Source organism: Ictidomys tridecemlineatus, chromosome 3 (genome assembly GCF_052094955.1).
Source record: "Ictidomys tridecemlineatus isolate mIctTri1 chromosome 3, mIctTri1.hap1, whole genome shotgun sequence".
Lineage (NCBI taxonomy): Eukaryota > Metazoa > Chordata > Mammalia > Rodentia > Sciuridae > Ictidomys > Ictidomys tridecemlineatus.
Genome location: NC_135479.1, coordinates 95942879 through 95960898, shown reverse-complemented (window position 1 = coordinate 95960898; position 18020 = coordinate 95942879). Strand labels below are relative to the sequence as shown.

Below are 18020 nucleotides of genomic sequence, written 5' to 3'. Positions count from 1 at the left end.
AGTGGGAGCCCCATTTGTACTTAAAGAGGAATCACACACGGGGTATGGCCCCACCAGCAGCATAACCAGTGCTGACGATTAACCCAGATCAATAGTCTCAGCAGAAGAGGTCAAAGGTCCAATGGGCTCTGGGAACCCCAGACCGCATTACTCTCCACCTTGACCAGCTTGACAGACAAGCTTGATTGCTCAGGCTGCTCCCTCTCAGTGCATTAGCAAAGAACTCCGGTGCTTGGAGCTAACCATCCTTTCCTCTACACTAAATACTTTTAAAAATGAAGTAAAGAACAACAAGCAGAACATAACAAGAAGAAACAAGAACAAAGCCAAGACAAGAGCTTTCTTTGCTGACTCATCCCTTATAAAGGTATATTTATAATTTGCAGATATCCATGAGAGGCTTCATTTTACAATGAGAGATGTGTAGGGGGACTTCACTAGATGGCACATGGAAATCTGTATGGTTGAGAAAGAGAATACTCTAGGGTATGGCACAGCATCCCAACTCTTAGTTCTAGGGGACTCTGACTGCTAAACAATCTCAGAAGACCCCTGACATTAAAAAAAAAATCAAAAAACAAAGGCCAGATGCTCCTGTGTACACATAAGCAACTCAGAAAAATCCTGTGTTGGTTTCCCATTGTTGTTATAACACATTATCACAAATGGTGTGTCTTAAAACAATACAAATTGATTTTCTTACAGTTCTGAAGTTTAGATGTCCAAAACAGGCTTCATGCACTAAAAGTAGGGTGGGTAGAGAGGGAGGCATTCCATCCAAAACTCAGGCGAATTTCTTCCCCCTCCTTTTCTTCTAGAGGCCACCTATATTCCTGAGCTCCCCCAGCTCTGAAGCCTGCAAGGCTGCCTCCCTCTGAGCATTCCTCCTCACTCACTCTCCTCTTTGGTCTTCTAGTTTCCACTTTTAAGAATCCTGGTAATTACAGTGGCCCACATAGATAATCCAGAATAGTGTCCCTATTTTAAGGTCTGCTATAAGTAACTTTAAATCCACCACTACCTTATTTCCCTTTGCCAGGTAACCCAACATATTTTCAGGTTACAGGAATTAGGATGTACACATTTGTGAGGAGCCACTATTCTATCACCCTTCCCTATAACTCCCAAGTCAATCAGATGACCTGCCTCTCTCTTTCCAAAACTGCCTTTGGTAGCTAATCCCACCTAATTTCATCCATCTAAAAAGTTTTAGGAGTAGCTCTAGAACTAAAATTCCCCAGGGAGGATCCTGAACATTTTAAGTGAGCACTGGGCAGGACTAAGATTTAATGGAAAGTGTATAGGCCTTAAAAGAAACACAATTGCTGACAAGTGAGAATTCCAGCAAATATATTACACACAAGACAGATAATTACATTTTAAACTAGCAATGCCAGTAAACATAATACAAAACAATGTGGCACAAGTACTGAAAATTTGGATAGATTGATAGACTTTTTTGAAATCATTCTTAAGGGTAGTTTATTTCCTCTTCCTCTCCACGGAAGCATATAAAATGTATTCAATAAATAAGCAACAGAAGGACAATCAATCTAATATCAAAGTGACTATGGAGGTAATGCTAGGACTCAATTTGTGTGCTGACATTCAGGAATACAGAGGACTCAGGTCAGAGACTGGAGGTAACCTTCACATTAAAAAAATCCTTCAGCTATTAGGGAGAAAGAATCCTCTCTATTCTACACAAGGGAAGCAGATTGAAAATCGTAGTCCCTCAAGAATCCCAAAACCATTCTACAAGTTTTGAAGAAAGCTTTATTCCAAACTCCAGAGTTCACAACATATACATGCACAATGAATATTCATGTTAAGGAACCGAAATAAAGATGCACACCACATTCTCAAATTTCTAAAATTGTTTTGAGTCACAGACAGGTAAATTAAAAATCCTTTCTGTATGACAATAACTTCAAAGGTAAATAATGGAAAAATAGGAAAGCTGACCCTTCCTTGTTGTCTTTACTTAAAGCATTTCTATTTGATACTCAAGACAACCTGTAAGTGTTTGTCACAGGAACCTAAGAGGACATAGACTTTAGGAATGTAAGAAATAACCAAAAACTTCATATCCAAAAGGTACAGCTGAGTTTTGAATTTGGAAATATCTGCCTCTGAAGGTCAGCCATGTACCACGATGACACATTGACTCCCAAATGAAGATGGGTAAGGGTGCTTTGAGTTCTTCATGGATATTATATACAACATGGAGCAGTATTCAGAACATACCTAGATGTACGCATTGCAAAGAAGTCCTTCTTAATCTAGTCTGTAGTTAGGACACAATTTTTCATCTCACAGATTTTTACAGTAGTAATTAAATGATCCTTGTTTTGTATCATGTGTGTTTTCAAACTGCTATTAAAGATCCTTACTCAGCAGACTTTGCATCTTTTGTCATTTCACTGTTAATACTCGACAGACATGGGCAGCCCGGGGAAAACGCAGATGGTCCTATGGAACACAAACCACAGCAACATATGGCACGCATTTACTTCTAGCAAACTGTGCTTCTTAACCTCTGGGTGTCGCTCCACCATTCCCTCATAAGGCCACTCATTTCCAAGAAAGGTTCCCTTTCCAAAAATGAGGCAACAGGCCCCACATGTGTTGTAGGCCACTCAGATGCATGGAGTAGTTAGCATTTACCACATGCTTTCTGGCACTATCCTGTGTTGGTGAGCTGTCTCCCCTCAATTGTCAGCCCCTCAAGGGCAAGTGCCATGCCTGCCATCTCATTTTACTAGCTGTGCATGGCAGAGTGACAACTGTCATGTAGATGGCATGAATGGTCTATAAATAGCTCTTGTAGGTAAGTCTCCTAACTATATTGTGACATTTGCCACATCTTCAGATGAGGCTAAGCAGTTAACTAGAATCACATACTGGTAGGCAATATTTTCCTCTTGCCCAGAGAGGGAAGTATTTACTCCTTGCCTTGCACTACTTAATTTTTTTCTCAGATTCATATTCCAAAGCTCAATGCTTTTGACCTCTTTATAAAAACAATTGTCATTTAATGCTTTTTATACATGTTCAAGGCACTCTTCAACCTAACAACTCCATGGGACAGACACTATTTTTATATTTGTTTACAGATAAGGAAACCGAGGCCTGGAAAGATGAAATCATTCAAAACCACGGGACTGGTCTATGGCAGCAATGAGATCGGAACCTAGGAAGTGTGGTTCCAGAGTGCATGAATAAAGGTCTATAGAGATCCTTGCTCAGGACATGTGAGCAGTTTGTTCAGCGAGAAAAAAAAAAAAAAAAAGTATGCTTGCTGCTCCCCATGTGATTTATTTGATTATATTCTAAAACCTTTCCTCATGCCAGTAGAACTCCATGTTAAGTACTATACTAAATTTTTCTGTACTGAATGCATATGTAATGCTACCTTGACTGATGTGTACAGTGCCCCAGGATGTTGTTTGCTTGCTTTTGGAGGGAAAGACCTGAAAGTGTTGCCCAGGCACAGAAGTGTCTACACTCACACCCCAAGTCTTTCTTGGGAATCTTCATGTTTCTTATGCAAGAATGCTCCCTGTCTGAAATATTTCCATTTTCCCTCTTTACCTGAGCCTTTTAATTTTTTCATTTCCAGCTACTTTTTCTTCAAGCATAGGGCAAGCAAGCACTTGCTTGCAATGTAATGTTTAACACTTTTCATGTTTTTATTTCAGTTGTCTTGCCAACATGTCGGTAAACATCCATACATATTGTAAAGATTTAAAATTTGGGGTGTGTATACATGTATCAACAGGAGTTATGAATTATGTATATCCCAAGCCTATATAAATTAGATTTTAAAGAACAAGCATCACAGTAGTCAAGCAGATCATAATACAATATTCCATGTGAAATGTTCAAACTACCTTGAATAAATTATCCATAAGTTAACACTCTCATTAGAATGGCATATTTATTATCTCTGGGTTGTAATGTTGCTTTAATGCATTTTGACTAACTGTTCTAATGGCACATTAAGAAGCTATTTCAGACCTTCCCCCCCCCATTGGAATTTGCAGACTTTTATTTATGTTTTGAACTAAAATAATAGAATGTTAAAAACAATCAGCCACTTTTCGATGTAGAACACCATTTTATTCTGCCCAGAAACATTTAATTAAAGCAGGATATAACTTCAGTAATTATTTTTGCACAGAATGACTCTAAAATTAATAGCCAATTGTAAGACTGTTTAAAAACTGGAAGACTGACAATCAAAACAATCTTAAATGCTTTGTTTATGTGTTGAAAAGGAGTGGTTCTTTAATTCCCTGACACACATTAAACTGATTTCACTGACTTTCTGTACTGGTGTTTAACATAGTCAAGTGCTTGAGGTTATGTAAAATAAATAATCTTGAGATCTTATTGCAAATGTTTGCAATTTATGATGTAAACTGATTTGTGAAGAAAAAACAGGATCCCGTGTTGTTGACGCCAAAAAGGCATTTTTCAGAAATCAAAATAGTTCCGAAATTTGAGCATTACATTTTACTAAAGCATTACCATCTGAGATGCTAAAAAGTTATAAATCTGGGGTCGGAGAACTCAACAATAGATGAATATCCCTTCCGCTCCAAGCAAAGGCCTCCGATCTTCTTAGGACACTTGGCTCATAGGGTCCTTAAGACTAATCATGTCCTGGATAATCTCTTTTAACTGACTTTTTCCCCAAGCATGGATTCTGCAACGTTGGAGGAGGTAGGGATGGGTTGCACTCCTTGAAGTATTGGGGGCAAGGATCCCAAAACAATATGCACGTCGGGCCTTATCCAAAAGGAAGATTTCCTAGGCCCCTCTCTCAGGATGGTTCAGGGAAGTCGGATTTGGACCCAGTTCATTCAGACGCCCGCAGGAGAGTTTGGGCCGTGGCGATACAGGAAAGCCTGCCCTGCGTGAGCGTGCGCGGAAGCCTGGACCCTAAGGGCCCTGCTCAATGGGGACCCGCAAGCGGCCGCTAGCCTCCGAGGGTTTGTCGGAAGCGAAGCGCGGGGCACAAGGGATCGTCAGTCCTACAAACCACTCCGGCGGGTCCCGCAGGTCTCAGCCCGCGCCCGTAGCCCTCAGACTCCAGGCCATGCAGGTGCGGTCCAGGTCCTGGCCGGTTAGGCCCGCACGCACCTCGGCCTCGGCTCCTCACAGCTCAGCGGCAGGGCGCCTCCAGGGTTCCACGGAGCCGCCCTCTCCCCTGCCCCGGGGGCCCTAGGCACTGTCGGAACCACGTCCGGGCTGGGTTAGGGCTGGGGCTGGAGCCTGCGGGTTCGGTCGCCTAACCCCGAGGCTACTGAGCTCGCCCGAGGCCTCAGGCCGCAGTGGGCGACGAGGCCCCTTCGGGGCGCACCACGCCCGGGGGCAGATGCTTATTAAACACGCTGCAAAGTTCATCCACCGCGAAACCCGCCAGGCCTGGCGCTGCAGGCCGCAAGCCCAGTCCCCTGGCCTTTGAGAGCAGAAACGCATTGCCCACGTCTGGACTGCCGGGGCAACTCGGAGCGCGAGCTCGGGCCGGGCACGGCTGGTTGGTGACAGCGGGGAGTGCGGTGACAGAGCGAGAGGTTGGCCGCGCGATTCCAGGCACTTCCCAGCTGGGGACGCCGGCGGCCAGAGGGGACACACACACACACACACACACACACACACACACACACCCTTCGCGAAGGGTCACCTCATCCTAAAGCCCGTTTCGGGCCTGGCCAAGTCTGTGTCTTTGCGTCTCTGCTCATCCGATGACCCTCAGCTCTTCTAAGCGTAACTAGTGGGATTTCTTCCAAAGGGGCCAAGAGATGGGGAGACCAAGCTCCTGTGTAGTTTGAGGACCAGCAAGGCCGAGCTTTTCCTAAAACACTGTCCTCTGTTCTGCTTTTGAACTGTACCTACAAGGCGATGAACAGAAAAGAGAGGTGGGGGACTCGCCTCCACTGCGCTTCGCCCACTCGCAAGCCAGCGACAGAACACAATTCAAACCCAGGTGGATTCCGGGTGATCATTCTTTTCTTCCTCCCAAAATGTCCTCAAATAAACTTCAAGGGTGAAAGCATAGCAAAATAAAAAACGAAAAACTGTCTTGGGGAAGGAGATTATTCTACTCTGTCATTTTACATATTACCCGTTCCCTTAAGAACTTGGCATAGCCGGTATCTAGACTGGGTGCATTCCGTGGGGTGGTAGGAGAAGCGCTGGTGGTGGAGAGCCAGAGAGCCACAGAGCCACCACTCACCCCGGGACTGCTGCACGTAGGAGCACAGGAGAGTGCTTTTGCAAGTTGGTATATTCGAAATATAGTTACACATTCATCAACAAGGAAGAAGAAAAGACTATCCTGGATATTTTAATAGTAACAGGAACAAAGATGACGCGAACCCATCAAATGAAACAATGCTATTTTCATTCAATTGATCGCAAAGTGTCTTCGATTAATAACTTGGCACTTATTTAAAAGGTTTAACAGAGATGGAGCCGAGACATTTTGTACTGACAACACGTCATGAGATAACAGCATCTTCTTTTGTTTAAAATAACTTAATACACTAGAAAAAATATGGCAAATATAAATAATTTTGTTTTCATGGAGAACAAATAGTTACAAAGCTCAACCGCATACCAAAGTTCAGTTAGAAGAGCTTTTCTTCTTTCTTGTAAATTAGAAGGAAACACACACACACACACACACACACACACACACACACACACACACACACAACTAAGAGGCCTGCTAGAGAATCGGGATGCCGATTGCTTAGTCGAGCATATCCCAGCATATCCCGGTTTAAATAGCTACATGAATTGAAACAAACAACCGGAAAAAGATTACTTGAATAGATACACCTTTGTGAGATAAAATGCAAATGTTGAAAGTCAACCATCAGTTCACACATTATAGCCAAAATAAATTTTGTTTGTGTGTATCAACATATTTTACACAAACCTAGTGCCTGTATCTAGCTGGGTGTTGTTTAAGGTGAATTTGACAGGATAGAGAGGGGGAAATAAAGCAGTGTCCTCAAATAGGACTTCAGGAAATCAGCAAGAGGGAATACAAGAAAAGGGGGGTGTAGCAAACTAACACTGGTGGAGCGCCTACTAGGTGTCCCAGGATGCAAGGTGGTATACCATCATTATTTCATTTGGCCTTCTTTCTTTTTCTTTTCCCCACATTTTCTGCCCAGTTCTATCTTCTTGATACAACCAGAGTGTAACTTTTCCCCATTTCGATGTTTTCATTTTTCTGTGCCTCCCCAGGATCAAAGATGAGGCCAAAAAAATCTACACATTTTATATATATATATATACATATATGTCTATATGTATATGTATAAATTTTCAGACGCTTTTCTACTGAAGATGAAAATGAACTGCGTGTACATGAGTGATGGTGGCAGGGGGAAGACACCATCAATGGAATACAAGTAACATGCAAACCAGAATTTACTGTCGCAGTCCGGACAGTTCTGCCATCATTTCTCAGAATCATTGTCTGTGGCATCACTGCATTGTATTAACATCATTTTTTTCCTTCCTTCGTTTTCATACTGTCTTCCCTCTTCTTGCTCTTCCATACGTGGTGGGTTTAAACTCAAAGCATCTGATTCAACGTAAAAGGAGGCCCGCCTCTCTTATCAAATTTCTCGTATTAAAGTGAACTTCGCAGAAAAGGTCAGTTTCAAAACCTGTGAACTTCCCAGCTGCGCATTTTATTCATCTTAATTCTTTAAATAAGTATACCTCTTCCGTTTTTGCCTTCTTCTTAGCCCATTAAAAAAACATACATTTAAGTTGGTAACTCCCTCCCCCCTCTCTCTCGAGATTCGTCCTGGTTATTTCCCCTTATTTTTACATGTATAAAATACTTTAATTTTTTAAAATTGTTTTGCTCCGTTTTTCTCTCTCCGATTTCAGCTTATCTCAAACAGCAATAAGAAGTTCCCGTTCTCCTTCTCTCGCTCTCTCTCTCTCTCTCTCTCTCTCTCTCTGGTTTGTCTTTTCTATCTTGTATTTCCTCGTTTTATATTGTCAACAAGATTTTGTTTCTATGCAAGAATCCATCGTTGCAGCTTTGCTGAGCCGCATTGCGCTGTGCCAGCATTCCCTTGTCCAGTCTCTTTCCAGACTCCCGCAAACCAGCTCCTATAAAGCCTTCTAGGCCCACGGTCGGTGGGTGGCCAGGAGCTACTGGACTGGTGTGCCTCGTGCAGCCCGGGATCCCGTGCAGAGCCCGGCGCTCAGAGTCAGGGATGCAGAGAGACAAGGGGCGGCCAGCGTGGCGGAAGAGGGCGGCGTCGGAGGTCTGCAGGGCAGCGAGGAGCAGCGGGGCGAGGCGGTGCGGGCGCGCCCCTCGCAGGCGCGGTGGCGGCTCTGGCGTCACAGGCCCAGGGCGGCTGCGTGCTTTTTGGCTTTCAGTCTGAGATCCGCGATGCTGGAGTTCTTGCTAGTGGTCTTGGCGGCGGCGGCCGCCGCCACCACCGAAGCAGCAGAGGCCGAGTCCGCGGCCAGCGTGGCCAGCGGCAGTCCGAAGGGCGGCGCCGGGAACATCATATAAGGCGCGTGCGCGGCCAGGTGCGGGTGCAGGTGGTGGTGCGCGTGCGCCACGGCGCTGTCCAGCTGCAGCTGCGCCTGAACCTGAAAGGACAAGGGCGTCACGTTGCAATGACTATCCTAGGGTGACAACAGAATAGAAACAGAGCATTAACAGCGTCCGGCTTAGCTGGGAAAGGGTTAGGGTTGGGGGTCAGGGAGGGGAGTGCGGCTGAGATCTTGTCTGGAGAGTGACTTTCTCAGCCTGTTGCTGAATCTGGGACACCTTATGCGTACTGCAGTGTCAGGGGTCTTCAGGATTCACTCAATGTGGGGCTTTTCCCTGAGCCCCCGGCTCCCTGTCTGCAGAAATGAGGCTGCTCCTTGGGGAGTGGGGCGGATGAATGAGAGGGCCATCTATTTATATTGCTAGAACATGACCTCTGACCCACTATTAAAGCTCTGAAGTGCCAACAAGCAAGCCACAAAACTTTTGTGACACTTAGGAAAATTATTGTATCTTCACCATAATTGACATAATTGTGAGTCAGTACTCCTAACTTTTCCTACCATAAGAATTACCTGGGAATCTTGTTAAAATGCAGATTCTGAATCTGCATTATTGAGTCCTGAGATTCTGAGTTTCTAACTATCTCCCTGGTAGTGCTGATATTGCTGGCCTTGGATCTCCCACTTTGAGTAGTAACAATTTCCTCTGGAGTTCCTCCCTCCCTCTTTCTTCAATCATTCTCTCTTATTTCAAAAGCCCACAACCAGATGCCAGAGTCCTGTGGTGCCAAGAGAGTTAAAATCTCCCTAACATTAACTCTTAATATATGAGCTCACCCAGGTGTCTCCCCAGTCTAGGGTGCAGGCGACTAGAGCTAATTCTTGACATCACAGCCTTGCTGAGTAGGGGTCCTGGCTGAGGATGGGGAAGGTCAGGCACTGGTTGGGAAAGGATTTTGCCCTCAGGCTTGGAAAGCGGGGAGTTCAGAGCACTGGGATTTCCCAGGATTAAATCATTGCTGCAGGCTGTCCTTTTAAAATGTAGTCTTAAAGGTTTCTTTATGGCTAAGAAAGGGATTGCGGAGGCTGGGCAGCCCGGGGAAGACCAAACCTTCCCTCTCCATTAGAGATGAAGCTTTGTTTCCACAGAAGCTTTTTAAAAACAAGTCTGAGTTGGTAGTATTTGTATTTATTTATTTTCCTTCTGTGGGAGCCATTTAATGTGACTAAAAGGTAGAAAATACCTATAAGAAAATATTCAGAGAGTTTCCTTAGAAGTGCCTGAGGACTAACCTGTGTGTTGGATTTGACAAAATCTTAATCAAAAGGCCTTTCCTTCCTCTCCCCAAGTGCAATCTTCAGTGCATTTTGAAAGTATCAGTTACTCCCCTCAGGCCCCTGACGGCTTCCCATGAAAACATGACTAAGAATTCAGGACCGTGACACTGTATAAGTTCTTAAAGAAGAATGGGTCCACTATATCATTCTGATTCTTCAACTGTGTGGACATTAGGGCTCAGAGATAGGGGAACATTCAACAGTCCAATCAAACATTCAGGTCTTTTCACATTTAAAAATAGCTTGAAGAGTCTGTACTTGCCTGCTGAAATGGCATCCGTAAAGCACCTACATTGACATAGGGTGCAACCCTACAAGCTTCAAACTGGCTAGCAGCCCCTATGAGGACACCTGTGAAAACAGGGGAACAAAACACAATGTGGGGTTGACATTTCCAGTGTTGTTCTCCAGGTTTCCGAATTGTACAAGCTAGAACTGATTCCTTCGAAATTGTATGGTTACCTTTCTAAACTTCTATCATACTTAAAATAAATGTGACTTACTCCCAAACTTTAGGACTTTCTGTCCTTCTCAAATCAAGGACCATCAATGTCTGAAATTTATTTTGTTTTCCTAACAACAATAACCCTCTTTTTCACTTAGAATATCAAATGTTTCTTGTAGGAGAAACATACCTTTGTGCAGTTGATTTTCTTGTTTTCTACATTTAGCTCTTCGATTTTGAAACCAAACCTACAAGTTGTGGGGGGGGGGAGGAGGAAACACCTAGATGTTATGACTCAAAAAATATTTTAAATTACAAAAGAAAATTACAACAACAACAAATCAAAGATCAGTGTTTTAGGTAAGAGTTGGGAGATATAACAAGCGGTCTTTGAACTATATAAAATAGCCTCAATTTCCAAAATTAAAAATGTAAGTAAATGACAAAATAGAAAGGTTTATAGACTTTTGCAAGATAAAAACATTTCCTGGCAAATAATTATTGGTCCCGGTTTCATCTTTCCATAGAGTCCCCAAGGCCTAAAACTCTCTCTGGTACCTGACACCACAGTGATAATGGGTTTAAATGTTTGCTCAGTTAAAACCTGACAGGAATGAGCTAAGTAATAGCTTGTAACATTAATTAGCTTCATCTTGAAGAAAAACCAAACACTAAAGCAAATAATGCCTCTTTTGGGGGGAGGGATATTATAAGGAGGGAGAGGTAATTAGTGTCATATAGGGCTCACTACAAAGAAGTTTAGAATTTTCTCTGCTCCTCTGTGCAGCAGAGGGTAACAAAGTAGCAGAATACTTGTGCCATTATCATGATAATCTAATTTGCTTCTATAGAAAAAGCCGAGGCTTGCAGTTAGGACAGTAGGGAAGCTTGTAGAAAATAGCTCTAAAACTTAAATGAAAGTATAAAAAAAAATCAAGAGCAACAATAAGGTTCACTCCTTAAGAAAAACAGAACACTCTGTGAAAGTGGGTGGGGTGGGGGGAGTCAAGTAACTCCTGGGCTCTATTTTCTGGGTATTACCATCTTAAATAACTTGCTAACTTTTAGAAGCAGGGATGGCAGATTTTTAAAAATTCAAATAAAACTTGCTTTTATGCTCCAGGTCCAATAAATACAGCATATTGATTGATTTACAAATTAATGTTTTAAAATCCCATGAAAGGAAAATATTGCTTCAGAGCCTTTTCTGGTATGTGTTTGAAAGCAAGTGCTATAGTCAATGTAAATCTTCAAATATTCCCCTGCTATTTAGTATAATAGAAGGGTGGATTTCATGCCATGGTGACATTCTTTATGCAACTCACATGGCCTGAGGCTTCTTGACTCTTTTCCCCTGGAAGAATGGAATTGAGATAGTAATACTCCTAACTGTAATAATTATCATGGTTTTAAGGGGGTGTTGAGCCTCTAGAGATCTTAGTATGTAGAGCAAAGCAGGAGAGGCTCAGAAAGGGAGGCCCTGCTGTTGGTGCTATGATGACCAAGCCTGCCTATTATTACTCTTCTTCAATAGTAAGGCTCTGTTTCCCCCCACCCCTGATCCTATTACAAGATGCGGGGAAGCCCCATAAGAATTGCGCATAGTTCGCTACAGATGGTGGTCTCTGCGCCCAGAGACGGGGGAGTATCTGTTACAGCCATACTTTGTAGCAGCTGCAGATGTTCGAGCCTAAAACTGCTCCATGTGTTCAAATAATGACCATCATTTTCTCTCCTCTTTTATTATTTGAACGGAAATACAATCTGAAACGTTTGAATTTGTTCCCCATAAAACTGGAAGGATATGTATATATGTGCGCACATATATAATTTTCCCCTCTTAAATGCTCCCAAAGCCTACTTTTGCTATTACATCCACCTCAACATCCAATAAAGAAAATCTGCAACCATAACTTCATGGGGGATGGCACTGGTTGAGTTAAGGCTTCGGAAATGCCAACGGTAAAATCTGTGGGATGTTTTAAAATTTAAAATCTCTTTCTTTCGGCAGGTTCCTTTCCTTGCCTTGAATAAGCGAACAAAGAGTGACCAAATGCATTTATTTCTCCACTGTTTCACACACGGTTTGGGATTGACCGCTAACAGTAGACTGTAAATTTCTGCACTTAACAGTTGCTAATTTCCTTTATAGCCTGTACATCTATAAAGCTAATTGGCATATCCGCTTGGCAAACCTAGACCCCGGAACAGACCCTCAACGAAAACCCGACTCGGGCGAGTAAAATACTCTTTGTAACTTTTTAAAGGCATCCAGAGATAAAACGTTTTCCGTGGGATTTTTTTTAAGCCTTATAAAAGTAGGCCCATTAGGATTAAACCACATTAAAGCCAGAGCGAGGCGGGGGGGGGGGTGGTTTATAGAAACTCTGGGAGCAAGCCCAGCACAGCTCTCTTCTGTGGGGAACATATGTTGAGATGGGATGGGGGGAAGGGGCCATAGGACTAAGATCTACTCTAGAAAATAAGACCCTATACAGACATTCCTCCCCTTTTCACCTCATATCAGATCACCTGCCTGTCCCACCCTAGGCGTATCGCTCTGGGCTCCCTGGTCGCAGCCCAGATCTCACAGTCCAGTACCTGCACTCTGGCCTCCGACAGCCCCAGTCGCTGGCTCAGTTCCTCGCGCATGAAGGCATCCGGATAGTGGGTCTCGTCAAAAAGCCTCTCCAGCTCGTTGAGTTGTTCCAGGGTGAAATTGGTCCGACTTCGCCTCTGCTTGATTTTGGTCTGGCCTTCGTCCTCCATTCCTTTAGCATCCTCTTTGCGATCCTTCAACTCGGGGGACACTGGAGAGGGCACCATATACCGGACCACACGTGTGTCCATGCACACATACACCAACGTATACACAGACAAAAACAGCACAGCAAACCCCATTACCAGATTTTCCTCAAAGAGGGGTAGAGGTTCCTAACCCTTCGTGGAATCCCTGTCCTGCCCCTTGCCCTGCGGGGAGGAAGAGGATACAGAGACGCACAAAGGTCACGTCTCGGAGGCTGCCAGTGGGCTTATGGCCACCCACCTCCTCCGCAATTTGGCCTAGGCTCACCGCCCCACAATCCCTCGCTTAGTCTCCTGCCTTCTCCCGCAAACACCAAATGTGTTCCACTCACGCTCTCCCGCACTCACTTTCCCACGCACTCACAGAAACCACAAGCGCCGCACCCGGCCTATCCCAGAGCGCGCTCTGGGTAGAAGGGCGCGGCGAGTCAGGGACTGGTCTTTCACGCCAGCCATTCCCAGAGTGCGGGCCTGTTCTCAGGCCAGCTCTCGCTGCCGCTAGCCCTTTGCCTCCCGCAAACTTGCTGGTCTAATTTAGGAACAATTGGGCAGAAGGACCGAAGGATCGTAAAGGCAGATTAAGACCCCGGTGCAGCGCTGCGCAGGAAGCCGGCATCCCCTGGTGCTCCGCGTTGCCCCAGGGCTGGGGCCAGACCTTGTGGATGGTTCCACCGGCAGCCGGGCAGTCCCAATCCCCTTGCGGGACCTGGGTACCAGGAGCACAAGAGCCCACGCCATGTTGGCGGCCTGGAGGGCTCGCCGCCCAAGCCCGGTCAGAAGGCAAGAGGCGGAAAACCAGCCTCGGGTGGTCCACGAAACCCACTGCTGCCTCTGTTCTGTTCTTCTCCCTACCCCGTGGAAACGTAGACTCGACCCTAAACGCTTAAACCCACAGAGATCAACAGGTTCAAGAGGAACATTCCCAATCCTCGGTTTCTATTGGTTGCTCAAAGCCTTTTCATGCATCCAGCAGCACGGATGTTTAATAAAATATGCATTTTTTTTTTACTCTGGGTCTGCACACATCCGTTGCTACTTTCCTGTTCTCTTCCCTTTAGAAACAGGAGTTCTGCGTGTGAATACACAGAGCCACTGAAATGTGTGTGTGTGTGTGTGTGTGTATGTAATTAAAAAAAATTAGGCCAAAGGACAATGATCAGAGGAGTTGCACCCTAGTGCCGACCTGAATTTTCTCTGTGCCTGAGTCAGCGATTAGGGTATTTAAAGTATCAAAACAGAGTTTTACATAGTCCTGTCTGTTTGCAGTTCTTCCCAATCTAGGATCCGGATCAACATAAGGGTTAAAAATCATTTGCAGAAAAGCCGATCTACAGAGAAATTAAAACTTGCCCCGAGCTCAGAAATCAACAATCTCAGGAACTGTGCTCACAGAGATTTCAGGCCTGGGGCTGTGGACCCACAGTTGGGAGGTAGCGCTGGGCACCCTGACAGTTACCCTATCACTTTCCAAATTTAGGAGGACCTGGTGATGGTTCTGGGAAAAGAACAGCCATAGATCTCACTCCAGTCTAGCATTCTGGATAGGATAATCTTAAGTGTTGCCCGCATTTCTAGTTCTCAGATTTCGTTTTGTGGGCATTTGTTTTTCCTCCAGGAAGGAAGTGGATTAACATTATAGCAAACATTAGAGTCAATTTAATAGGGAAATAATCCTACTGATACTGCAGTGAAATTTAAACATGAAAACATATCATCAGATTCTGCCAAAGGGGCGGGAAGGCTTTGTTATTTCTTGTCATCCATACAGTGGATGCCCCTCAAAGTTTTGGGGCTTCAAAGAGAAAGAAGTCTACATTTCAAGTTGATTAATGGAGTTAATATAATTTCTATTTCGCCCCCAAATTTCCACTTAATGGCCTAAACAGGAACAGACCGTGTTATAAACAACTTAATTGCTTGCTTAAATATGTGATTCTACGCATGCCACATATTTTCTTAATTGGAAAAATATGGCTGTACACCAGTTACTGCAGAACCAAGTGCCAAATTAATTTTATTGTTGAACTCTTTTGAATTGGTACAGGACGCTTCACCATTTAGATAAAGCCATCTCCTAACACTTCCCTGGCACCAAAGGACCCCCTACACACACACACACACACACACACACACACACACACACACACACACTGAAGAACCGGATAATTGGGAGTAGTAAAGGAATTGTGTAAATATCGGAAGCACAAGTCTCAAACAGAAACCTCAACGCCTCAGCCGGGAGCAGAGCTTATAGCCTGGACCTTAGTTCGCCTTGGCTCGGTTCTGCCTTGAAGGCGTAAAGCGAACGGGAAGTTTTAGTTCCCAAGATCCAGAGACTCAGGGTCTCTGCGGAGTTCCAGGGCTCTTGGCCACAGTTCCAAAGCCGGCAGCTTCAACCCGAGGTCGAAGCCTCTCTCTTTCCCTCAGGCCTCGCGAAGAGGCTCCCGCAAACTCAGGGGAGACGCTAGCCTTAATCTGGCCCCCTGGCCCGCCCCTGCTAGCACCCCTTCTCAAAGCCCGCCCCGAGAACTTCCACGTCCACCCCCGGGCCGTCCGGGCTGCGGGCCCATCCTGCAGCTGCCAAAAACATGCATTTCGGTGCAATGGGAGCATCCAGGAAGAAGGATCCCAAATCTCACACCCTCCCCCGCACGAGGACCCCACCCACGACCGTGCACAACGCTGACTCCCAACCCCACGATCGCTCCAGTGCCCAGAGCCGGGTACAGGGCTCTCCCCGCGAGTCGTCCCTCCCCGCTGGGCCTCGGGGTCCTCTCCCGCCCGAGCCGAGTCGGGAAGGCGGGAAGGGGAACCGTGGCCGGGGTCAGGCCGTTACCCTCGGTGAGCCGCGGGCTGCCGGGCTCCCTGCTCCTCTCCGCAGCGCCCATGTCCAGCTCCCGGACGGGGGAGCGCCCTCCTCCAGCTCCTCCGCCTGCTCCTCCTCCTCCCGCGCCTCCTCCGCCTCCTCCGCCTCCGCCTCCGCCTCCTCCTCCGCCGCCTCCGCCGGCCGCCCGGACTGCCGGGCTGCTGCGGTCCTCACGGCCCGGCTCGCCGCCGACCGCCAGCTCCTTGGCCCCGCGCAGCGGCCCGCTCTCCAGCACCTCCCGGTACGTGATGGCCTCCTTCTTCTCCTTCACTTTCTGGTCGAAAGACTTGGAGACGAACGCCGTAAGTTCCTCCATCGCCGCCGCCGGGCAGCCCCGCGCTCGACCGCTCCCTGCCGAGCCCCGCTCTTTTTTTCCTCCTCCTTTTTTTACTGCTCCAGCCCCCCCAATAATAACACATCAATGGGGCAGGGGTGGGGGAGGAGAGGGAGGAGGAGGAAGAAGAAAAGGAGAAGAAAGAAGAAAGAGGAGGAGAAGTAGAAGGAGAAAAAGAAGTAAGAAGAGGAGGAGGAGGACGAGGAGGACGCGGAGGAGGGGGAGGAGGAGGAGGAGAGAAGGGCGGGGGCGCCGGAGGGAAATGGGAACTGATGCTTCCCTGCCGGAGCGCGCTTGTTCGATGTTAAGATCTTTGACAATTCTTCCTGCGGAGAGTTCAGATCTGATAGCGACGCTGCGCTTGAAGTCTCACTATTTATACTTCCTAAAGGCGGCCCCTTGTTCTGAGTAAATTACCTCCCCTCGCAACTCCGAGCGAGCCCCTTCCCGGGTAGCAGCCGCGCCACTACCTGGGGTGGGGTGGGGGGGAGCCAGGGATGAGAGAGAGAGAGAGAGAGAGAGAGAGAGAGAGAGAGAGAGAGAGAGAGAGAGAGAGAGAGAGAGATGATAGATAGATACATATGGAGAGAGAGAGAGAGAGAGAGAGAGAGAGAGAGAGAGAGAGAGAGAGATGGAGATGGAGAGAGGGATGATCGAGGTTGGAGTCCGCGCGGGCTGGAGTGGGAGGGCAGCAAAGGGGACCACAGGGGGCGGGGAGAAGAGGCAGGTCCCCGGCGGTCGGGGTTTTCAGATAGCTCCGGCCGCCTGTGCTCTTGGCCATTAATCCAGGATTGACAAGAATCCCTAATTAATTTAATTAGGCGTGGATTTTGCGTTGGTGTCACGACTTAGTTAAACACTGGGGAGCGGGATGGACTCCGCGGGGGCGGGGCTAAGAGGAGACCGACAAGTGCGCTGCAGGAGTGGGTCTGGTTTCTGCACTGGGTGTTGGACCCTGCAGCCTCGTCCGCTCTGGGGGTTCTGCGCGGAAGCTCGGCCTCCCGTTGCTGACCCTTGGTCTCTGCCCTGAATCCCTAACCTGCCGCCCTGGGTCCCGCAGATCCACCACTCGGCGTCAGGCATCGTCTTGGCTTCACACGCCTGCCCCGAGTCAGGGTTCTCTGCAGCTTCTCGACCCATACACTTCCTTTAAGGAGCTTCCCGGCCCGAAGCCAGGCTATGCCTGGCTCCTCACCAAGCTCCTCGCCCCGGTCGATGTAATTCACCCTACGACCCCAGTCCTTTACGGGCAGATCCCGCTTGAAGGGCCCGGTCGATTTAACATGTTTCCTGAGCAGCTGTTCCCTGACAGATCCCATTTTAAAGTGTTTCCTTAGCTCCTGGTCAAGGACAGTTCTACTTCGTTTTCTCTTTAAGGTCCCAGGACTCGACCTCTCCTACGACTCCTTGCACCGGGACCCCTCCCACAAAGAACGACCCGGGTTTTTTTTCCCCCGCACCCTGGGAAACATTCTAGTTGTTTTCCTGATTTTGAAAAACAAAAGAAAAACAACCATATTAAGTTTGAGCTTCGCTACTTTTGTTTATCGTGGACTGTTCAAAAATAGATGCTCTTGGAAAGAAAGATCCCCCATAAGATTTAAATTTTTAAAATTATATTTTTGGGGCTGTTTTCATGGAAACCATTTGTTATATGGGAGGAACATCTATATTACCGAGTCATT

At 46.4% G+C, this 18020-nt stretch overlaps 1 protein-coding gene across 2 annotated transcripts; it reads right to left on the bottom strand.

Moving 5' to 3' along the window:
* Positions 1-6339: 6339 nt before the first annotated feature.
* On the bottom strand, positions 6340-16997 carry Shox2 (SHOX homeobox 2). Of its 2 annotated transcripts, none has more exons than XM_005325702.4 (5): positions 15972-16997; positions 12932-13140; positions 10521-10578; positions 10148-10236; positions 6340-8679 (listed from the first exon to the last, which is right to left on the bottom strand). In XM_005325702.4, the coding sequence occupies exons 1-5, from the start codon at positions 16315-16317 to the stop codon at positions 8386-8388; spliced, it is 996 nt and encodes a 331-aa protein (XP_005325759.2). In that variant the 5' UTR covers positions 16318-16997; the 3' UTR covers positions 6340-8385. The 2 variants fall into 2 exon arrangements, with proteins under 2 accessions (XP_005325759.2, XP_005325760.2); XM_005325703.4 differs by having other exon boundaries at positions 6340-8643; positions 15972-16994.
* Positions 16998-18020: the final 1023 nt, after the last annotated feature.